The 23216-nt window shown below is 37.9% G+C and overlaps 2 protein-coding genes across 2 annotated transcripts; one reads left to right on the top strand and one right to left on the bottom strand.

Moving 5' to 3' along the window:
- Positions 1–1449: 1449 nt before the first annotated feature.
- On the top strand, positions 1450–18812 carry LOC578876 (ATP-dependent RNA helicase DDX24). The gene is made up of 14 exons (XM_030983090.1): positions 1450–1751; positions 2424–2578; positions 3439–4014; positions 4767–4877; positions 6057–6175; positions 7999–8120; positions 8806–8924; positions 9655–9824; positions 10886–10997; positions 12080–12197; positions 13737–13911; positions 15604–15668; positions 16486–16584; positions 17604–18812. The coding sequence occupies exons 1-14, from the start codon at positions 1526–1528 to the stop codon at positions 17735–17737; spliced, it is 2301 nt and encodes a 766-aa protein (XP_030838950.1). The 5' UTR covers positions 1450–1525; the 3' UTR covers positions 17738–18812.
- Positions 18813–19319: 507 nt separating this feature from the next.
- On the bottom strand, positions 19320–22761 carry LOC115923321 (p21-activated protein kinase-interacting protein 1-like). The gene is made up of 4 exons (XM_030983773.1): positions 22658–22761; positions 21466–21583; positions 20432–20576; positions 19320–19928 (listed from the first exon to the last, which is right to left on the bottom strand). The coding sequence occupies exons 1-4, from the start codon at positions 22732–22734 to the stop codon at positions 19885–19887; spliced, it is 384 nt and encodes a 127-aa protein (XP_030839633.1). The 5' UTR covers positions 22735–22761; the 3' UTR covers positions 19320–19884.
- Positions 22762–23216: the final 455 nt, after the last annotated feature.

Below are 23216 nucleotides of genomic sequence, written 5' to 3' on the forward strand. Positions count from 1 at the left end.
CCTGGCATCCTCTTGAGCTTAAGTTGCATTAAAATCTGTGGCGGATGGGATACAAAAATCATCATCTTATACCCCAAGAGCTAGCACCAAGATTAATTTTTTTTCTTTAAAAAAAAAAATTTAAAAAAAAATCATTAATTTTCTTGACCCCTCCGTCAGTGGACCCCTCCCCCATAGACCATGTGTGTTCGCGATTCTTGAGACGAGGTTGACAAACCAAAATGGCGACTTCCATGCGACACGTGAAGCGTCGAGAGCGCTTGAAGAAATTCACTAAAATGAAGAGAGAATCACAAAAACAGCCTAGTAGTTTGCTCGACCAGAAGTGGAAGCCATTTGAAGTGGATATGTCTGCATTTGCCGATAAGGAAATGGGTGGATTCGTGGGAATTGAGATTCTAACTGATTACGATCCAAACCTGCTGAAGAAACAAATGAGTGGGACTATGGGGAAGGTAAGCATGTTCGTTCATAATAGAAGAACGTGTGATTTGTGTGAATGCGAAGTGCGTGCACGTGCACGTAGATAGATGTACACAGACTGGATTGATCCGAAGAGGTCTAATGCAGTGTTATATAACGTATAATTAATGCAGACAAAAAGCGATAATAATAATTACTTCTGCTTTCTTTCTTCCAAGTTCTTATTATTATTCTCCTCCTCATTCTCCTTCTCGATCTTTTTGAATTTTGTTTTCTTCTCCCTCTTTTCCTTCTCCCCTTTTCCTTCTCCTTCTTTTCTCCTCTTCCCTTCTCTTCTCTATTTTTAGTTCTTTTTCTCCTTCTCCTTCTCCTCACCTCACCCTTTCTCTTCTTTTCTCCTCTTCTCATTTTCTCCCTCTCTTCTCATTTTCTCCCTCTTCTCATTTTCTCCCTCTCTTCTCATTTCTCCTTTTTTTTCTCCTCTTTTCCTTCTCCTCTTTTCCTTCTCCTCTTTTCCTTCTCCTCTTTTCCTTCTCCTCCCCTTCTTGATCCTCCCCCTTCCCTCTCCCCCCCTCCTCCCCTCTTTCCCCCTCCTCCCCTCTTAGGTGCTGTAGGTGCAGTCTGCTTGAATTATTTACTAAAATTGTAATATTCTATCTAAACAACAAAGCATGCTTTTTTTCTTAAAATTGAAAATAAAAGTTTTAGACATTCTTGTTTATCAGATGGACATTGAAAACATAAAATTGAGCTCTAATTAATTAAACTTGGTGGCACCTTGTGGGTTGCAACAACTAAAATCACTTGATGCTCTGTGTCATTGTATCCGATCTTGCTCTTCATTTCTCAACAGGGGTCCAAATCATCTAAGAAACTACAAGATAAACAGAAAACCTTACCCAGCAAAGCAACGGTCAAAAATAAGACAAAAGGTGATAAAAAGAAAGAAAAGAAGAGTGTAGATGATACTAACCCCAAGAGCCCCGAGAACCCTGAGAGCCCCAAGAAAAACATTCTAGATCTATCAAAAGAAAAACAAGATAAATCTGCTGATATTAAGACAAGGACTAAACAGCAAACTGCTCAAAGTGAAGGCAAGGATATGAAAGACACTTTGCAGAGTAAGGAGGTTGAACTTGAAGCGAGTCCTGGAAAGTCAAGAATTAGGAAGAGAAAGTCAGGGAAACAAAAACTTCGAGAAATGAGAGCTAAAAGGAAGAGGAGGAAGAGTGAGCAGGAGAGAGAAGAAGCAGAAGCAGAGAAGACAGACCCCAAGGACAGTCTGGATGAATACGGTGAAGATACAGCAGGAGAGAAAATCAGTTCCGGTGAGTGTTTACTTGTCAGCATTCATGACCTTTGCATGAAAACGACAACCCCTCTATCTCTTCTTTTTTTTTTTTTTTTCCCCCAGTTTTTAATTGAGCATTAATCATGATTCTTTTATTTAGAGTATCCAATCTCTTTCAAGCCCTAAGTCTGATCCACCCTATTACAACATAGAAGACCTACAAAGATGTCTACTTGTCAATGTCTAATTAAAGGGGCTGGTGAGACTTGAAAGAGTATCTGTTTTGGGAATGAGGGAAAGAGGCAAGGTGTTTGCAGTTTTTAATACAACCAGGGCTTTTTCTTGGAAGTATATCACTTTTCAGCAACATTTCATGCTCAAATTTATAGCTGATATAATGTCTAAACATGTCCATCAGTTTTTAGGAGAAAATTTTTTCTGAAATTCTTTTATCTAGAGTATGCGATCCATTCCTACATGTAAATCAATCCAGAAAATTGTAGAGGACCTACATGTATGTGCAGTTTCTCAATCAAAGGGGGCTGGCAGTACTGATGAAGTTTTAAAGATAAACAGGGATTTTCCCTCCAATAAACATAATGTAGTTGAAAAATATATGATGCATGCAGCAGAATTTTTTTTGATATCATGCCTCAACATAGGGTGGAATAATTGAAATCTTTCCTTTCTTTCCTTCATTTGAATCTAGAAGTTTCCATGTCCACTTGGGACACCCTATCCATCCCCACCGTGGTGCATGAATCCTTACAGACCATGGGGTTCGCCAGCCCCACCCCCATCCAAGCCGGCTGCATACCCGCCGCTATCAACGAAGGCAAGGACATAGTAGGAGCTGCAGAAACGGTAAGTTTTGTGTGTTTTATTCAATTCAATTCAATTCATATTTATTTCATTTTCAATAGAAAGATAAACAAAGGCATTACATTTTTTTCATACATTATTCATTTTTCTTGGTAACTATACAAATACACTTTTGCACATAATAAAATTATTACAAGAAATTCTTAATTTCTGAGGAAATGGGGGATCCACTAAAAAGCAGTGCTTGTAGTTTGTGGATCTCCCCAAAATAAAGTTGTTTCAAATTGTCAGGAGGGGGTCTTTAGGAGAAAGGGGAGAAAAAGCCATGCAGCCACATTAGCACTCGGTATCCTAAAGTGCACTAAGATCCAATTAGCAACAAAAAAACACGACAAAATAAACGTTGGAGCTGTGAGTGTTTAAGTTTTAGAATGCTCCAAAATAGCTCTTTTAAGAAGAAAAGAGCTTTGGCTAGAAAATATAAAATATAAAAAAAGTAAGTTGATTATACGCAGTAAAACCCATGGACAGAAAATGTTGTTTATTTTACACTAGTGGTTATTGAACAGGGCGTTGTGGCGTGCACCTGTAATCCACCTACAATGAAAGTTACAAACTGATTCAGCCGAGTGCGCAGGTTCGAAACTGAGTCACGTCTTTCGGATGGTGGCGTTAAAGGTCGGTCCCCAGACGTAAATAATCATATCTGATTGATACATGTCTGTAAGAACCCAATTACACACACACACACTCAGTACTATCAGAGGTTATGAAATTTATGATGTATGCCTGCAACATGTGCAATTGCCTTTTTTCCTCTACTTGTTGCTTAATTATAATAGCATGTGAAATGCAAGACTGCATGCTATTGGATTAATTACGTTTCTTGTTCACTTTTGCAGGGGAGTGGAAAGACATTGGCCTTTGGGATACCGCTGATATACAGGATACTGCAACACGAAGCAGCACTTGCTTCAGGATCGACGTCGGTAGCCACGGCGGACCCGACTGAAGACGAAAGCGGACAAGATGGATTGGAAGGTGAAGCGAAAGATGAGGGTAGTGAGCAAGACGATGAGGAAGGGATGGAGGACGATGAGAGGGATGGGGATGATCCTAGCATGATGATGACTGGCATGGAAGCAAATGAAGGTGATGATGACCTCAGTGACGATGATGTTGACGTTGACGATGACATTGATGACAGTGATGATGATGTTGAGGATGATGACAGTGATGATGATGATGGAGAACAGGTAGACATGCAGAAGCTGAAGACGCAAATGAAGTGCGTCGATGTCGTCGATAACATCGCGGATGAGGACTGGCTAAAAGCTGGACTACCGTTGACCAGCACTCCGGCCGGTGGGCTTGACCAGGAGAAGAAACTCTTTGGACTGGTCCTGACACCCACCAGGGAGCTGGCTGTGCAGGTCAAGAACCATCTGGTCGCAGCAGCGAAAAAGACAAATATAAAGGTCAGAAATGTAATTTGTTACTTGAATTATGGCAGGGTCAAAACATTTTTGGATCGTTGATTAAAATCAAAGTCATAAATACCAATTTGTCTTGCAATAAGCCAGTTCATAGTTGCAGTCTGAGCATGAGCAGATCAAGGTCATTGCAGAACAAATTGTGAAATACATGGAGACAAAATACTGGATACGTGCTCATGAAAGTTATGCAATCATTATTCATTTATGCACAAGCAGCGCACTCCATGAAACACAGGCGGAAGTATTCTTTGAAAAGGGGAAACAAAGGCTATTTATATAGCACCTCCATCGCCGTAGGAGTGATTATTTCAAAATTTACAAAGTGGGACCTCTTCATGTTTTAAAGATCTGTGGATATTCGGGGTCATTGCAGTACTGTGCTAACCATGAACTGGTCTATTATGCATGTCTTTAACTCAAATTGACAGTACATAGTACTTTCAGGGGCCAAAAGATCCATCGATTTGTGAGGCTAACACTTTTATTGCTGTAGGTGGTTTTAACTGCTCCGATTCCAACATTGCATGAAGCATTTGGAACAAGAGAGACTCTTCTTTCTTTTGAATCATTGAAACAATCTCCTAGTTGTAAAGTATAAAACCGTGGAACATTTATGATGGAAAATGAAAACATAAATCCTGATTGCTACAAATCAGGATTTTAAATCTTCTTTGTGAAACTGTTTGCAAACTTTGAGACGATGTAAATGTTATTTTTTACTTGATTTCTTCCAGGTTGCTGTGGTTGTAGGAGGAATGTCGGCAGAGAAACAGAAGAGGGTCTTGAAGAAAAGACCAGACATCATTGTGGGTACACCAGGAAGGTTATGGGAGCTCTACCAATTGGTAAGTTATGTCCAGGTGAATTCCCCCAACCCCCTAAGATATGGTTCCAGTCTGTGAAAATAATCTTTGTTGTAGGTTTGTTGTATGAAATGTTTCTTTTTAACGCCTGTCTGCACTAGTTTGGCCTGGAGGGATTAGACCTCCCTGCATGGTCACTGACAGGTGGTTATCTCATCAAATCAGCTCTCAATTAACACAAGAAAAGGGGGATCATGGGGAACCAACAGGTACTGCTTAGGCATCGTTTGCTATATACAGGGCGCAAGTAGCTACAAGTAGTGCAGTCCCACTTTAAATGAGATGAAAGTGTATAGGAATAATGTGCCCCATGAACCTTTACAAATGCAGGCTCATATTCATAAGAGCAGTATAAGTATACAGAGCTGAATGATCAAAGAATATTTAAAAGTAAAACTTTTCTACTGAATTTTAAAAAAAACAACAGTTTCTTCGCATACCGGCATTTGCTGTAAAGAAATCAAAATGCAAAGATGGTGATTCCAGACTTTGAATGTCATGTCACAAATGAACAATTAAAAAAAGAATTATATTTAGAAAAGAAAAGACCAGACCAGGTGGAAACTGCTTGTGTCCGATCTTATGAACCAGACCAAAGCTTTAGGAAGAGCTTTTGGATTAACTCAACGATATACAAAAATAAATGAGAAAGGATTTTGATCTTAAAATTGAAAAAGGCCTTAAAGTGACTCCATAACATTGCCTCAGATTCTGAAACAAAATCCTGGATTTAGCTCATGCTGCAATTGTAATTACTAACCTTTAGGGCAGTCAGGAATCCCATGACTTTTACAAGCCGATCGCCTGTCTGATTATCGAGACATTTATGATTGGAAATCAAAATTTCATTTTAGTTTTCCTAACAGTGTTTATAACACTACAGTCTACTGGGGAAAATGAGAATGGTAAAACCGGTCACTCACGGATTTTTACTTTTTTGAGGCACTTCTTGATCATTTTGAAGCGCAATTTTTTAGGGCTTCAATATTACACTAAATCACAGACACTAATAACACTTGATGCCATGCATCTCAGATTTAACATTGTCAAACAATGCTTAAGAGAGAAGATTTAATAATCAACCTCTTTATCCCCCCCCCCCCTCCTCTCCTTTCTTCCTCTTTTACACCCCTACCTGTCCTCTGTCTGTCTCATCCACAGGGTGAACCTCACCTTGCCAGCCTGCCTGACGTCAAGTGTCTGATCATTGATGAGGCTGATCGTATGGTGGAGAAGGGTCACTACGCAGAGCTCTCTGAGATATTAGACATTTTAAACACGTGAGTAATTGGTATTGAAAGTACATTCAATCAAATGTAATAGGAATCAACTGTCTATTAAGGCCAACTGTGTATAGTGGTCAATTGTATTGACATCCAGTGTCTGATCATCGATAAGGCTGATCGTATGGTGGAGAAGGGTCACTACGCTGAGCTCTCCGAGATATTAGACATTTTAAACACGTGAGTAATTGGTATTGAAAGTACATTCAATCAAATGTAATAGGAATCAACTCTCTATTAAGGCCAACTGTATATAGTGGTCACTTGTATTGACATCCAGTGTCTGATCATCAATGAGGCTGATCGTTTGATGGAGAAGGGTCACTACGCTGAGCTCTCCGAGATATTAGACATTTTAAACACGTGAGTAATTGGTATTGAAAGTACATTCAATCAAATGTAATAGGAATCAACTCTCTATTAAGGCCAACTGTGTATAGTGGTCACTTGTATTGACGTCCAGTGTCTGTTCATTGATGAGGCTGATCGTATGGTGGAGAAGGGTCACTACGCTGAGCTATCTGAGATATTAGACATTTTAAACAGGTGAGAAATTGGGATCACTTCTCTATGAAGGCCAACTGTGTATAGTGGTCACTTGTATTGACATCCAGTGTCTGATCATCAATGAGGCTGATCGTTTGATGGAGAAGGGTCACTACGCAGAGCTCTCTGAGATATTAGACACTTTAAACACATGAGTAATTGGTATTGAGAGTACATTCAATCAAATGTAATAAGAATCACCTCTCTATTAAGGCCAACTGTGTATAGTGGTCACTTGTATTGACGTCCAGTGTCTGTTCATGGATGAGGCTGACCGTATGGTGGAGAAGGGTCACTACGCTGAGCTATCTGAGATATTAGACATTTTAAACAGGTGAGAAATTGGAATTAAAAGATTTAATCAAATGTAATAGGGCGTATCCGGACACCTTCATGTACCCCTTGGACATCCACCCCCTGGACAACCACCCCCTAGGACAACTACCCCTTAGTGCAACCACCCTCCGGGGGGTAGGTGTCCTAGAACCAGGGACCACCTCTCTATATAGTGGTCAACTATTTATAGGTCAACTTGCTTATAGTGGTCAACTATATTGATATCCAGCATCTGATCCTAGGTGAGGCTCATCAATGGAGGCCACCTACATGTATGTATGCTACGAGGCACACTTTGCATTTTTCATCAAGTGTGCCAGCAGAGAAAGTTTGTTGTCAGTTATGGGTCAGATTAGAGTTCATTTGGTGATGATTTGGTGGTGTGACAGGGGTGTTTAATATCAACAAACGACTTAAAGAGAAGGTTGAGTTCTGGGGAGAGGTGAAAAATTATTTGTGAGTGTAATTGAACATCGGAGCAAAAATGTTCCCTGAAAAGCATGGCTCTTGAAATGCCTTCATATTCTTAATATGACATATAACAGCTTAAAAATCGGGCCTCATTATTATGCCACATGTTTGTGCATATACATCTTTCTGTGAACAGTGTTTGTTACTTTTACCAAGACTTGGCCAAATTTCTTATTATTTTGATGATTCCAGAACCTTGCAGTACACTTCCATACTTATATGCTTGATGATCAACCTTTTCTGATCGATTCTACACCGTTTCTTTCACAATTCCATCGCATGACCAGAACTCTACTCTATCTTTGAGGAACATTCCAAACTAAAAATGTGCTGTATCACAGTATGTGTGTTATGATGTCGAAATTCATATCCCACTTAGTAACGAGTACTTACTCGGCCAAACTAGATATTTGACACTGTGTTCTATTCTTTTCTTTTTTTTCTTTTTGGCCTGATCTTCTATGCAGCTCTGAGCAGAGGTCGTCCAGACAAACTTTTGTGTTCTCAGCGACGCTAAGTCTGATCCATCTTGGTCCACTCAGGAAATCATTGAAGAAGGCTTACAAACAAGACAAGAAAGATAAGCTAGGTTTGTCAACGATGAAAGCACTTCCAATTTCTACTAAAATATGCTTAAATGTGTGATTTACATTCATGAAAGGACTTAGTAGAAAATTTTCCCTGATGAGAGTTTATTTTGGGCTTTAGTTTTTCTTTAAAGTTATAGTTTAATGGTTGCTATTGAAGGTTAGGGTTATAGGTATAGTGGTTGGTCAAGGATTGAAGTAAGGAAGTTGATAAGTGTAGGAAATTCATCTCTTAACAATCATTGTCAGAACTTAGAGAGAAAATGTTGAGTTAGGGGGAGAGGTGGAAAATAATTTGTGAGCGTTATCATTGTTATTATGCAAGTGTGGAAGAACATGAGAGAAAAAATGTTCCCTGAAAAGCATGGGTCTACAAACGCCTTAATATTCTAAATATGACATGTAACAGCTTAGAGATGAGGCCCGATTTTTATGCCACATGTTTGTGTAGTCCCATATACATCTTTTTGTGTACAGTGCTTGTTACTTTACCAAAACTGAGCCAAATTTCTTACCAATTTGATGACTCCAGAACCTTGCAGTACACGCCAAAAATTATATGCTAGATGATCAACATTTTCTGTTCGATTCGCACCGTTTCTTTCACAATGCAATCGCATGACCAGAACTCAACTATCTTTAAATGTGTGTGAACCTTTTTTACATAATTTCTTATCATCTATTTAGATTCTGTGATGGCTAAGATTGGTATCAAGGAAGACGCTGAGGTGGTAGATCTCACCAAGAGAGAAGGTACAGCATCTTCACTGCTAGAGAGTAAAATTGTTTGTGCAGTTGAGGAAAAGGTAATTTCCATGTTCTTTTTCTACTTTCTTTGAAGAAATCTCACTCATTTATTTTGTATTTTATATATTTTTTTAATTGTTGTTTTTTGGTGCTGTGGCATTTGCTGCAACGACAATTCTACATACCACATAAGGCTGAAAACAAGCCAACGTAAGTCGCACTCTATATTTACTAGCAAATTTGCCGGGATTAATATAATTTTATATAATGTTGCTTTTAATAAAAGCAGGAAATGAGAGGAACAGGTCAGTGAAAGTTGGAGCAGTATCCGATAAAAATAAATTTGAATAAATAAATTTTCATCAGTGAAACACAAATTGGCAACACTGACATATTTTGGGAGTTCCTCTCCAATCTGCTATGTACAGAAAATTGCATAAACTATCATTTTCTTAGTTATTGATAACTGAATAGAATTGTGTCATGCAGGAGTTGCGTAAAATCAGTAGAAGTTTTCGTAACGGAAAATATAATTTTTTTAATACAGGGCAAATAGGAGAGAACCTGTACAAGATACGTCACAGTGTTGCCAATTTGTGTTTCACTGATGACAATTTCAAAACTTTATGAATTTCCTATTTGTAACCAGTTGTAAACTTCCCTGACCTGTTCTCTCATTTTTTCTGCTTGTATTAATACCAACTTAATATCAGGGTGGACTTCCCCTTTAATACAGGAGCTATCTGGTTTGTTTCAATTGATATTTCAACATTGTTGGTTTACTTGCAGGACATATACCTGTTCTACTTTCTGAGGCAGTACCCAGGTCGAACCCTTGTCTTCACCAACAGCATAGACTGCATCAGGAGACTGGCATCTATCCTTACTCTGCTGGACTGTAAACCACTTCCACTGCATTCCTCTATGCACCAGAAACAGCGCCTGAAGAATCTTGAAAGGTGAGATGTGATACCACTCTTATGTAAAATAATGACCAAAGAAATGTCTCTGATAACAAATGCACTTGTCTTGTGTAGAGGTGTCGTGGTCGAGTGGATATGTCACCTGACTGTGGATCACAAGGTACGGGGTTCGAGTCCCGCCGTGGCACTTATGTCCTTTGGCAAGATATTAATCTACATTTGCCATACTCGACCCAGGTGATGTAAATGGGTACCTGGCAGGAATTAATTCATTGATATGCTAGAGCGCGGTAATGGTAGCCATGCTAAAGCCAGAGTAATAATTGTGAAGCGCCATGAGTGTCAAGTATGAGCGCTATACAAGAATCCAATATTATGTATCACTGGGACGTGACTATAATGGAACAATATGTATACATGGATTTTATGTTTTTTCTGAACAAGGAAGAGAAAAGCATGTTTTTATTTGTTAGATAATCAGACGATTTCAGATCCATTGAAGTCATATTTCAGTTGCACTACATGTACAAGGTCTATACTATATTACATACAGCATATGAAACTTCTATGCCTCTGATTGGTCAAAACTGCAGGCATGAAATTCGCTTAGTATCAAACATTTTGTAAAAATTTCTGTTTTTAAAAGTGGCATTCAGGATGCGGTGTATAAAACAGATTTTAACTGCTTATTTTCGGGTCGCGGTTAAAACTATAGCCACTCAGTGAGCTTGAGACTGCACTATGTCCCTAACTTCATCTTGAGGCACAGTACAGTTTTGAGATCGCTTTGGGCAATAGTTTTAACTTTGCCCCTCAAAGCAGTCAATATGTGTATATTATCGAAACATGTACATACCTGGCATCCTTTCAAAGCAATAATCAGAGATCCCTCAAAAGGTCTCAAGGCAAAATTTGGAATACAGGCATTTTTGTATAATTTTCACTTACAAGTTTTCAAGAAAAAAAATGAACCTAGGGTTCATAACATCAGTTCGAGGACCAAAAGGTAGGAATCATTCCTTCAAAATAGGGATGGTCAGCAGTAACCGGTATGTATATTACTCTGAATTCAGAATTTCTCCATTCTTGTCACCCAGATTCACAGGTAATCCTAAGGGGCTACTCCTGGCTACGGATGTTGCTGCTAGAGGCCTGGATATACCAGATATAGAGCATGTTATTCACTACCAAGTACCTCGTACATCAGAGGTGAGTCGTACTGGAGTTTGAATTTTTCATCTGTTTTCTCGCATATAATTATGTTAAAGATAAAGTTGAGTTCTGGTCATGCGATTGCATTGTGAAAGAAAAGGTGTGGAATGGATCAGAAAAAAATGATTACATAGCATAATAAGTATTGGTAAGTACTGATGTGTACTGTCTGCAAGGTTCTGGAATCTTCAAAATCATAATAAATTTGGCCCAGTCTTGGTAAAGTAACAAGCACTGTACACAGAAAGATATATATGGGACTACACAAATGGTGTCGGGCCTACTTACCTTGATTTCCTTATCTTTCTATGCTCATTACTCAGCCAGTAAACATTTTCTACCCAAATTGTTTGGCAAATGACACTCAGTGTAAGTTTCGCTTGATTCTGTGAGATTTCATTTTCTTTTCTTACCAGTTCTAACTCAAGTTTATCTTTAATGCCTCGTTCAGATATGCTGCTGTAAATCACTTTGCTTTTTTGTTATGTGTAAATGAATGAAAACTGCTCGCAACAAAGGCCCAGTGCGTATTCACCGAGTTCTGTGTTATAAGATACAGAATTGTGAAGCGTATTGCACTGATGATGTCATCATTGAAAACAACATGTCCCAGTTACCACTTATCTGCCCCAGTAATTACTTGAAATCCTTGTCTGAGGATTCTCATTACTTCATAGCATCTTTTGCAGGAATACCAAGCTAGGGCTATTTTTCAGGAAGAAAAAATACCTAGAGCAAATTCTCCCAGACAAGATAAGACATTCTCCCAGACAAGGGTAATAAATATGTTAGTGCATACTTTGATCTTTTAAAATGCTTTTAACCTCCAAAATCACCTGCTAGGTGTTGCAAGACAATCATTTCACTAAATTTAGACCAAGGTTCAACAGTATTTCCCCCAGGGAGTGGAGATTATGCACACAGTGTGTGCGGGCAAGTATCGAATCCAATGACCGGGGTAATAGTATATCTGTAAAGCGCTTAAAGATGTTTGTATTAAGCGCTATATAAAAGCGGAATATTATTATGATTAAAGAGTCTGACCATTTCTTGATTTTTTTTTTCCTTTTTATTTATAGTCTTACGTTCACCGTAGCGGGCGTACAGCTCGACAGGCCAAGGTTGGTTTGAGTGTGACCCTAGTATCCCCCAATGAGATGAACTTCTACAGGAGACTATGCAAGACACTCAACAGAGGTATACATTGGTAGCAACTAGTCAAGATTTGTGTACTGTCCTTGAGTATTAAAAATGAAAGAAGTAAATGCCCATTTTAATACACATAATGATCTTGTACTTTGAGGTGCGCAAAGAAAGCTATAGTGAAACAAAAATCCATATGCAAGACACTCAACAGAGGTACACATTGGTAGTAACTAGTCAAGATTTGTGTACTGTCCTTGAAGTATTAAAAATGAAAGTAGTAAATGCCCATTTACACATGATGCAGTTGTATTTTGAGATGCACAAGGAAAGGTATGCAAGACACTCAACAGAGGTACACATTGGTAGTAACTAGTCAAGATTTGTGTGCTGTCCTTGAGTAATAAAAATGAAAGTAGTAAATGCCCATTTACACTTGATGAACTTGTATTTTAAGGTACACAAGAAAGGTATAATAATAATATGTACCACTATATAGCGCAATTCCTGTCCTAAGACATATCAGTACGCTTTACATGAATTACATAATTATAACCCTGGCTTTAGCTCCGGCAGCCGTTATCAGCACACAGTGCATTACAAGGAATAATAGTGAATCAAAGAGTCCACATGATTGCAATTGCAGTTGCCAATCAGTTCTAAAGAAAACACAACTGTCAAAGTAGATTTTGGATTGGAAACTTTCTACAAAAGAATTCCTGTCAAAAATCGTTAAGTAAATTTGTGTATTTTTAGGAGTTTTAGGCACAATAATTGAGCTTTTACACTGAATGGAATGAAATGTACTATCAAGGAGATAGTAAGCAAATATTAATCGACTACAAGGGTAATGGTACAAACTATCATCGCCGAAGTGATCTCGGGGCTACTATCATGATGATGGTAGCCCCGAGATCACCGAGGCGATGATAATTTGTTTCCATTGCCCGAGTAAAGGAGGTTAATATTTGTTCTATATCCCACATCGGCAGTAATGTCTATTTAAAGTGAATTTTACATAATTAAAACAACTGATTTTGCAGACAGTTTAGCTTCAGCTAGATTTTACAAAGCACAATATGCATACACGTGATAAAGTCGATGCATGCTCATTTGACATTGACATTTCGCATGATCTACTTTGCTATGCACGTTATGCTTATTCAATGGGCAAGTGGGGCAGCAGCAAAAAATTACGATACAAAAGTCCTATCGCAGGGAGATAGTACTTATCTATCATTGATCATGTGACCTCGTTTAGACCAATCAGATTGTAAGATTCTTAGTATGCAGGATATAATTTAATCTAGCTCTCTGTAAACACCGGTTTCCTTTGATTTGTTTTACAGAGGAGATTCCCAGCTTCCCTGTGGAGCATAGTTACTACCAGGCCGTGAATGAAAGGGTGGAGCTGGCTAGAGACATTGACAAGCTCTGTGTAAACACTAGTTTCTTTTGATTTGTTTTACAGAGGAGATTCCCAGCTTCCCTGTAGAGCATAGCTTCTACCAAGCCGTGAATGAAAGGGTGGATCTAGCTAGAGACATTGACAAGCTCTCTGTAAACACTGGTTTCTTTTGATTTGTTTTACAGAGGAGATTCCCAGCTTCCCTGTAGAGCATAGTTACTACCAAGCCGTGAATGAAAGGGTGGAGCTAGCCAGAGACATTGACAAGCTGGAGCACGTCAGCAACAAGAAGAAGCACCAGAACGACTGGTTTGTCAGAGCGGCCAAGGAGCTGGACGTCGATGTGGATGAACATTTGAAGTATCCTTGACAACGATGATGATGTATGAATGATGTTCGTTGCCGGGTGTGGTCATAGTAATGATCGTAAGGATGTAGAGGGGGGCTGATGTTGATGACGATGATAATGAAGATGATGATGATGATGTTGATGATGAGATAAGGTTCTGGCAATGCGATTGCAGTGTGAAAGAAACGTTGTGGAATCGAATAGAAAAGGTTGATCATCTAGCATATAAAGTATTGGTGTGTATACTGCAAGGTTCTGGAATCATCAAAATGATAAGAAATTTGGCCCAGTCTTGGTAAAGTTACAAGCACTGTACACAGAAAGATGTATATGGGACTACATGGACATGTGGCATAAAATTCTGTCCAGATTTTTATGATGTAACATGCCATATTTAGAAATATTAAGGCGTTTGAAGAGCCATGCTTTTCAGGGAACATTTTGTATCTGATATTCTTCCACACTGGCATAATACAATGATAACGCTCACAAATTATTCTCACCTCTTCCCAGAACTCAACCTTCTCTTTAAAGATGATGAAGGTGATGATGAGGATGATGATGATAATGATGATGAGGATGACTATGATGATGATGAGGATGATGATTATGGTGATAGTGATGGCATTAGTGAAGGTAATAATGATGGTTAATGATGATTAGGGTAAATCTAGCTAGGGACATTGAAAGCCGGAGTACGTGAACGCCAAGAAGAAACATCAGAACCAATGGTTTGTCAGAGCAGCTTAAGAATAAGATGTGGATGTTGATTGACATTTGAAGTTTGTTGACCATGATGGTGATGCTGTTGCTGGGTGTGAATCGGCGTCAATCATAGTAATGAGGAAGATGATGATGACGCTGATGATGACGATGATGACGACGACGATGATGATAATGATGATAATGATGACGACAACGACGATGATGATGATAATGATAGGATAATTGTAGTACTGACGATGATGATGCAGCTGATGATAATGGTGATGATGGTTGTGGTCTTATTGATAATGATCTTAATTATAATATTCATGAAAATATTACTGAATGCTTTGAAGATGAAAACTGCAACAATAATGATTTTGCATATGACCATAATGACTTTAATGGTGAAATCTCTTAGAATACAAGCCATATTGAATATAGAGGGATCAATAAAACCTTTTCAGATCAAGTGAAAAAGAAGAAAAAAAGACAAGATAATGGCTGTTGATTGCATGACTTGTTAAAGATAAAGACCAGTTCTGGTCATGCGATTGCATTGTGAAAGAAACGTTGTGGAATCGATCAGGAAAGGTTGATCATCTAGCATATAAGTATTGGTGTGTACTGCAAGGTTCTGGAATCATCAAAATGATAAGAAATTTGGCCCAGTCTCAATAAAGTTACAAGCACTGTACACAGAAAGATGTATATGGGACTACCCCCACACGTGCACGACACGTGCGTTGTATCTATCAGGTCCAAATAGATATAATAATTTACCAATTATATCAATTAGTAGGCGGTTTCTCTGCAAAATATGTATGATCACGTACAGGTACTAGTCAAAACATATTCTTTCACATGATTGGTAATAAAAACTTACATTTCATTTTTTGAGAGGGGGGCGTTTCCAAAACTGGTCTTTACCTTTAAAGTGATTGTTTAGTTAGAGTTAGCCATGTACATATAGATTTCCTTAATGACGCAATCACTAGTCTTCATAACATGGGCGATTCATCAGAACAGAAGCAATTCAACAAGAAATTGAGGATAATGAGAGGTAAGATTTTGTAATATCCATGTTTTCATTCTCTCCTGTTTTTTTAATCAAGATTTACATCGTTTATTTCTCTTTTTCTTTCTCTTCTCTGTGTTTCCATAGATTCTTTGCCTGATAAAAACATGATTTTTTTTTTTTTATTAAAAAAAAGAAGAAAAAAAAAAACGATTTTCCCCTTAGTTTCTCTATTCTTCCCTATTTTCCCCTATTATTTCCCAATTTTTCTTACTCAAAAGGTGGGAAATGTTGTTAGATGCCATTTTCCCCCTGAATCCTCTTATTCTTTTTTTACTCAAGGGGGGCGTGGTTGAGGGGGGAATGTTTAAATATTCTTTTAGTGCTTACTATCACCCCTGCCCCATAGAGGTCTAGTGGACATGGATCGTATGGCGCAAAGTTCATGTCCTAGCCATGGCATTTAAATGTCCTTTAGAAAGACCACCCTCAACCTAGGTGTAGTAAATGGGTTCCACATACGAAGTACTTCATTAGATGCCTTTAAGACCTTGGCTAAAGATAAGTAATAGTAGTACTGTGATGGAATCCCCTGGCATGGTTATGTGCAAAATATGAATATAGCTATCAATATAAATATTACCCACATCATCATCATCATTATTACGAGAGTCAAACCTGCTTTAGTGACCACCTGTCTACAACAAGCACATTTTTCGTTTCCCTTGAAATGGTTTCTCATTGGAACATGTACTAAAGGAACCTGTCTACAAAGACCACCTGTCTATAAATACCAGTTTTGTGTTTCCCTTGGGCGGTCGCTATAGACAGGTTTGACTGTATTATCATTATGTTACTATAGGCACCTTGAAAGCATTGTTGAAGAGGAGGATCTTTGCTGCGGGTTATTCTCAGCGCTACTTGACAGCTAATGGCAAATTCCAGTCTCCTTTCTCTCAAGGTAAGTACACATATGGTGTGTATAAATTCACCACCACCACTACTACCACTACTACCAACCACCACCAACGTACAACCCCACTATCACCAGTTCCACCATTACCACCACCATCTCCACTACCACCACCACCATCATCACCACCACCACCACCACCATCATCATCACCACCACCACCACCACTACCATCACCAACCCCACCATCACCACCACTACTACCATCACCAACACCACCATCACCACCACCATCACCACCACCAGTACCACCAGTACCACCATCACCATCACCACCAGTTACATCACCACCATCTCCACTACCACCACCACCACTACCATCATCACCACCACCAACATCACCACCACTACCACCACTAATACCACTACCACCAATTATAATTTTGATAATAATACATGTATTCTCTATATTTGTTTTATACATTTTATGTTATCTTTGTGTAATGGCCACTTTGGCAGAAATTTGGCAGAATCACATACATTTAAATGTTCATTGATCGGATCTGTACACAACTATTTCACCTTATAATGCAATTAAAGGTATAGACCAGTTCTGGTCATGCGATTGCATTGTGAAAGAAACGTTGTGGAATGGATCAGAAAAAATTGATCATGTATCATGCAAGTATTGGTGTGTACTGCAAGGTTCTGGAGTCATCAAAATCATAATAAATTTGGCCCAGTCTTGGTAAAGTAACAAGCACTGTACACAGAAAGATGTATATTATATGGGACTACACAAATGGTGTCGGGGCTACTTACCTTGATTTCCTTATCTTTCTATGCTCATTACTCAGCTAGTATACATTTTCTACCAAAATTGTTTGGCAAATGACATTTATTTTGTAATCTTGTACATTCAGTGTAAGTTTCATTTGATTCTGTGAGAATTAATTTTCTTTTTTTACCAGAATTAAGTTTATCTTTAAATGTTCATTGATCGGATCTGTACTAAACTATTTCTCCTTTTAATGTTATTCAATTGTTTGATTTTTTTTTTCACACAGCCACTGTTGGATCTCACGAAGCGTTCTCCAAGATGAAAGCTCGGATGAAGAAGGACAAAGCGGACGACAGCAAAGAGAAGGACAAGAAACGGAAGAAGTTCAAGCGGATGGGCAGATACCAGACAAAGAAATAGAGGGCAATCTTAGGCAAGGGTCATTTCTGATTGGGCCATTGGACAGCAGTCTATTTAAGAAATAGCTTTGAGATTTATAAAATAAAGTCTAAATGATGACAGTGTATTTTAATTTAAAAGCTTTCCCGTAAACAAAGTCACTAATTATTACAATATACTTTTAATACTTGTCATCATTATCAGATGATTCATTAATGTCACCTTCTCATCTTTGATCAACTTCTTCTTCCTCTTCCTTTTCCTGCTCCTCCCCATCGCCACCATCAGGATCATCTGCGTCATCATAATCAACATCAATACAAACATCTTCCTCATCATCACCATCATCATCTTCATCATAATTATCAGAATTATCAGCATCATAACATAATCATCATCACCACCTCCTTCATCATCATCGGATTACATCATGAATAAAACAACACCCTTCAGAATGTATGCTGGCTAAAATGCAGATAGCATCATTTATTTTTTATAAAGAAGCTGCAGTATTTTTTTTCCCTTAACAATATTATTCTGTATAGAAGGGCTACAATCGTAACTTTGACTCATGCTCAGGACAGGTTTAGTTTAAAGCTACTATCTAACCTATGAATAAATGCTGTGCGAGTCCAAATGACTGCCGGACTGGAGATAGACAAGTCATGACAATGTTATTGAATTCCATAATAGTCTTCGCATTGTGATAATACATGTTACATATTTCTATAATTTTAGGATTATGTGTACCTGACGATGAAGACCACAGTTACTACACTTATTGAAAATCAGTACAAATTTTTTAGTTACTAGATGTTTTCATTTTAAAAACATAAGTACTTATTCATTTTATTTTAACACCAAGACATAATAAACATTTGAAATAATTTCATGACCATGTCAAAACATTATTTAACTTGTAAAATGTCATCCTTTTAATTTTTTTGACAATGCATATTTTATGGAAGAGATTCTTGATTTTAGATATGGTCCACAATAAATCATCGTTTGCAACTGTATGCTCTACAGTGCCAAATTGTAAATATGATATGACTTCACATATTATGAATAAATATTATGCTCTTATAAACAGAATCCAGCTATTATCCTTTGTCCTAATGCATATGTTTGAGTTCTTTACTATAGATGCAGGTCAAAATATTGAAAACAATTTATTTACATCTATTTTCATGAAGCTTGCTGAAAGGGGATACCAGAGGAAGAAGAGATGAGAAGAGAAGATAGTATGAGAGATGAAGATATAAAGAGAAGATAGTATGAGAGAACGATTACCAGTAGAAATGATCTGAAAAATACAGGGATTGTGTTCATACATGAGTAACGAAGGATGAGGAGTCGTAGGGAAAAACAAATTGACTTTAGTGTCCAGAGATATAGTACAGACCTAATCACACCTTCAAGTCAACTCCAAATAAGCCAGTTTGTTAATAGCTTTGAAACGCATGACCCTAAAATATCCACAGATCTTTTACACGATGGATACGTCCCACTTGGGCATTTTAGAATAATCACTGCCAAAGTGATGGAGGTGCTTCATGAATACCTTTTGTTTGCCTCTTGAGAAGAATACTTCCACCTGTGTATCAGAAAAATGTACTGTCATGCATAAATGAATACTGATTACATAACTTTCATGAGCACGATACCAGTATTTATAATTTGGGAACAAGTGACCTTTATCTGCCCAGACGCAGTTAGTATTTACAAACTGGCTAATTGATTCCGACCCAACCAATTCGTATTTTGGCCCATTGTCATCAGGCTTGTGTTGGTTTTGTTGGTATGACTACGGTATACAAGCATGTTTGAACAGTAATTTTTATATCAGACGACATTATATCACCCCCAACCAATCCAGACATTCACATATTTAACATTTAAAGGGTATAAAAAGATATTATTTTTAATATTAAAAGGCCAATGCCCAAGTCAACTTCTGGGAAGGCCAAATTTCTGGAGTGTTTCAGACTCATCCACTCACAGAGTGCTTTCACCTTTATTTAGAGTGCAATGCTAGTATTTAGACTAACAATATTTTGAACATAAAATACCAGAATGGAACTCAAAGCCAAACAACTTTTGCTCTGATTGGTCTTTCTTAAACCGACAAAAGAAATTTCTAAATCTGGAGATCTGAGAGAAGTAGATCAAGGTTTGGTCTTCTTTTTCTTCTTCTTAACCGCTGTGTCATCTGGAATATAAAGAACAGACAAAAAGAGATTCATTACTCGAAACACTGTGTCATCTGAAATATAAAGAACCGACAAAAAGAGATTCATTACTCGAAACACTGTGTCATCTGAAATATAAAGAATAGACAAAACAAGATTGATTACTTATATTGATCAGTTATAAGTATTGCACAGTGGGCAGGGTTTTTTCAAGGAACATCCCACCCTTGAACAATTTTTTAATAAAAATTAATAACAAAAAAGTTCAGCAAAGTTTCTAGGGTAGGGGTGAGGAGGGGGTTGGATGTATATTTGTCCACCAAAAATGCACCTGAAAAATCTAATAACCCTTTTGTTAAAGTAATATCTTCTCTCCCTATTTTGCAAAGGGTTGGGGTGTAGAGTATGTCAGTGTGAATAGAATTTTGGTTTAAAGTATTTAAATCATATCTAGAATATACAAGAAATATTCTATACATCTTTTGCAACAAGAAGTACAGTATGGCAAAACCATGTTTCTCACCAGTTCTGCTTTCTGTGATGCGCTTTGTGGTTTGCTGGGATGTCTCTTTCTCTTCGCTAACCACAGAGGGCGCTTGTCTCACCGCTAAGCACGTCAGTCTGGCTTTGGAATCCACCTCTGAGAGTAATATCGGAGAATCTGTGATCTGAGAGAAAATGAAGTCGTAAGATATATTTACAGTAGGCTTGCGGGTACACCATGTGTGAGAGAGAGAGAGAGGGTTGAGGAGTCCTGAAAAGTACTCTGACTCAGTAATCTTTCTTGGGGGTGTGTAGTCCTGAAAAGGACTTTTGTTATCTTTCTTAGCTCATAGTTCTAAGGAGAACTATAGCGCTTGGAGAGGATGAGTGGCTCGTAAGATATATTGTTCTGACAGGGGAGATCAAATCTTTCTACTGGGGTAATACTTGATATCCATCAAATAACTGTTTGAAAACAAATGATATCAAACAGATATTTAGAAGACTAGTCACTCTACTCGAGACAATGAGGAACAAAGTATTTCTGAATTTTGATGCTTATTAAATTCAATTTAAAAAGACCTCAAATTGGTGACATTGTTCATCTAATAAGAAATGTACTCCTAAATGTGAATGTTTGCCGTCTGCAAAATAATATTTGTGGATGGCTTGAAAAGGGGTCAAATTTGTGTGGGTCTCTGTGGGAAAAATTACACTTATTACAATGTTAAGTGACCAGTGACATGACTTTTACATCAAAACAATTGCTCCAGGCTTCATTTTGACAAAAAATATAGAGTTACGGTTGGATTGTAATAGGGTTTCAGGTTGGGATTAGGGTTAGAATTAGGTATAATGTTTGATCCAAGGTTGAAGTCCGGGATTTTGTTATTATAGAAAAATGAACATGGAGTAATTGTTGCACAAATGTCATTGATTTAAAAAACCTAGAAAGATTGATGATCTGAAAAACTACCCCGTTTTTCATTACAGTCATGCATAGCGATTTTCCAATCACAATGTTAAGTGAACAGACACTGTACTGGGATCGTAAAACACATATGTAATACACACCTTTTCTGTATCTATACACCATATCTTGAGAAAGCCATCACTAGATGCAGATAGAAGCCATTTCTCAGTCTGGCTTGATTTGCTTCCTCTAGCATTGACACATTTCAGAGACTTGATTCTGCAGAAAAAGAGAGCCATACAAAAAACTTCATTTAGTGATTTCCTTCCTTTACATTTCATATTTATACATGCACATTGTAGGCATTCTTTCTTCTCATTCCTTCTTTTCTTTCCTTCTCCTCCTCCTCCTCCTCCTAATTATTATCATTCTTTTCCTCTTTTCTCTCATATTTCTCTTCTTCTCCTTCTCCTCCTCATTAATTTTCTCCTTCTTCTTCTGGTTCTTCTTCTTTGCCCTCTTTTACTCCTTCTTCTTATTCATCTTCCTCTTCGTCACCATCACCACCATCATCATCATCATCATCATCATCACCATCATCACCATCATCACCACCATCATCATCATCATCATCATCACCATCATCATCATCATCATCATCATCACCATCACCATCATCATCATCACCATCATCACCATCATCATCATCATCATCATCATCACCATCATCACCATCATCACCATCATCATCATCATCATCATCACCATCATCATCACCATCATCACCATCATCATCATCATCACCATCATCACCATCATCATCATCATCATCACCATCATCATCACCATCATCATCACCATCATCACCATCATCATCATCATCATCATCACCATCATCATCATCATCATCACCATCATCACCATCATCATCATCATCATCATCACCATCATCATCACCATCATCATCACCATCACCACCATCATCATCATCATCATCATCATCACCATCATCATCATCATCATCATCATCACCATCATCATCATCATCATCATCATCACCATCATCATCATCATCACCATCATAACCATCATCACCATCATCATCATCATCATCATCACCATCATCACCATCATCACCATCATCATCATCATCATCATCACCATCATCATCACCATCATCACCATCATCATCATCATCATCACCATCATCACCATCATCATCATCATCATCATCATCATCATCATCATCATCATCATCATTTTCAATATCTACATGTTTGCAAAGAGACGATCATGACAGTAACATGCAGCATGGAGAACAAAAAAGATATATATCATATATGATGTCCCCACCTCTTTTCATGTGCCTTGAATTCTGTTAGCTGTGATAGCTTAGTCTTCTTGTCATTCACTTGGAGGAGCGATATCATCTCCCCTTCACCAGCCGTGACCAATACTCTATCCTATAAATGAAATGAAAATTATAGAAGAGAATGGATACTTTTTAATAATAAGTTAAACCATGAAACCCCTTTCAAACTATTTTCTCATTCAAATATACACAGGATAACTTTATCACTTAAGATAAAGTTGAGGTTCTAAACATGCAATTGTATTGTGAAACTAGATGGAATTTTGACTGTGTGCAGTCGAAAATGATGCCTCCGCCCTAAAGCAATTTAAACAAGTTTGGAGTTTAAATCTCCAGTGGTTCTTGAGATATCATGATAACAATCTCAATGTATGGAATTTCATAAGTTGACCTCTGTGACCCTTGACCTTTGACCTACGTGCTCCAAAATCTAATCAGATTGTCTTCCTATGGTGATACACACTTTCATTAAGTTTGAAGTTTAAATCTCCAGTGGTTCTTGAGATATTATGATATGGTGATACATACTATCATTAAGTT

This window comes from Strongylocentrotus purpuratus, unplaced genomic scaffold, assembly GCF_000002235.5.
Source record: "Strongylocentrotus purpuratus isolate Spur 01 unplaced genomic scaffold, Spur_5.0 spur5_scaffold_13, whole genome shotgun sequence".
Lineage (NCBI taxonomy): Eukaryota > Metazoa > Echinodermata > Echinoidea > Camarodonta > Strongylocentrotidae > Strongylocentrotus > Strongylocentrotus purpuratus.

Bases quoted from the DNA above. Each gene is read 5' to 3' on its own strand.
- LOC578876 (XM_030983090.1), top strand. From the start codon at position 1,526: ATGAAAGACACTTTGCAGAGTAAGGAGGTTGAACTTGAAGCGAGTCCT. The intron at 13,912-15,603 runs GTATCCTTGACA...CGCAATCACTAG, and splicing joins GATGTGGATGAACATTTGAA to TCTTCATAACATGGGCGATT. The intron at 16,585-17,603 runs GTAAGTACACAT...TTTTTCACACAG, and splicing joins CCAGTCTCCTTTCTCTCAAG to CCACTGTTGGATCTCACGAA.
- LOC115923321 (XM_030983773.1), bottom strand. From the start codon at position 22,734: ATGATATCGCTCCTCCAAGTGAATGACAAGAAGACTAAGCTATCACAG. The intron at 21,584-22,657 runs GTGGGGACATCA...CTTTTTCTGCAG, and splicing joins TTCAAGGCACATGAAAAGAG to AATCAAGTCTCTGAAATGTG. The intron at 20,577-21,465 runs GTGTGTATTACA...ATTTTCTCTCAG, and splicing joins GGTGTATAGATACAGAAAAG to ATCACAGATTCTCCGATATT.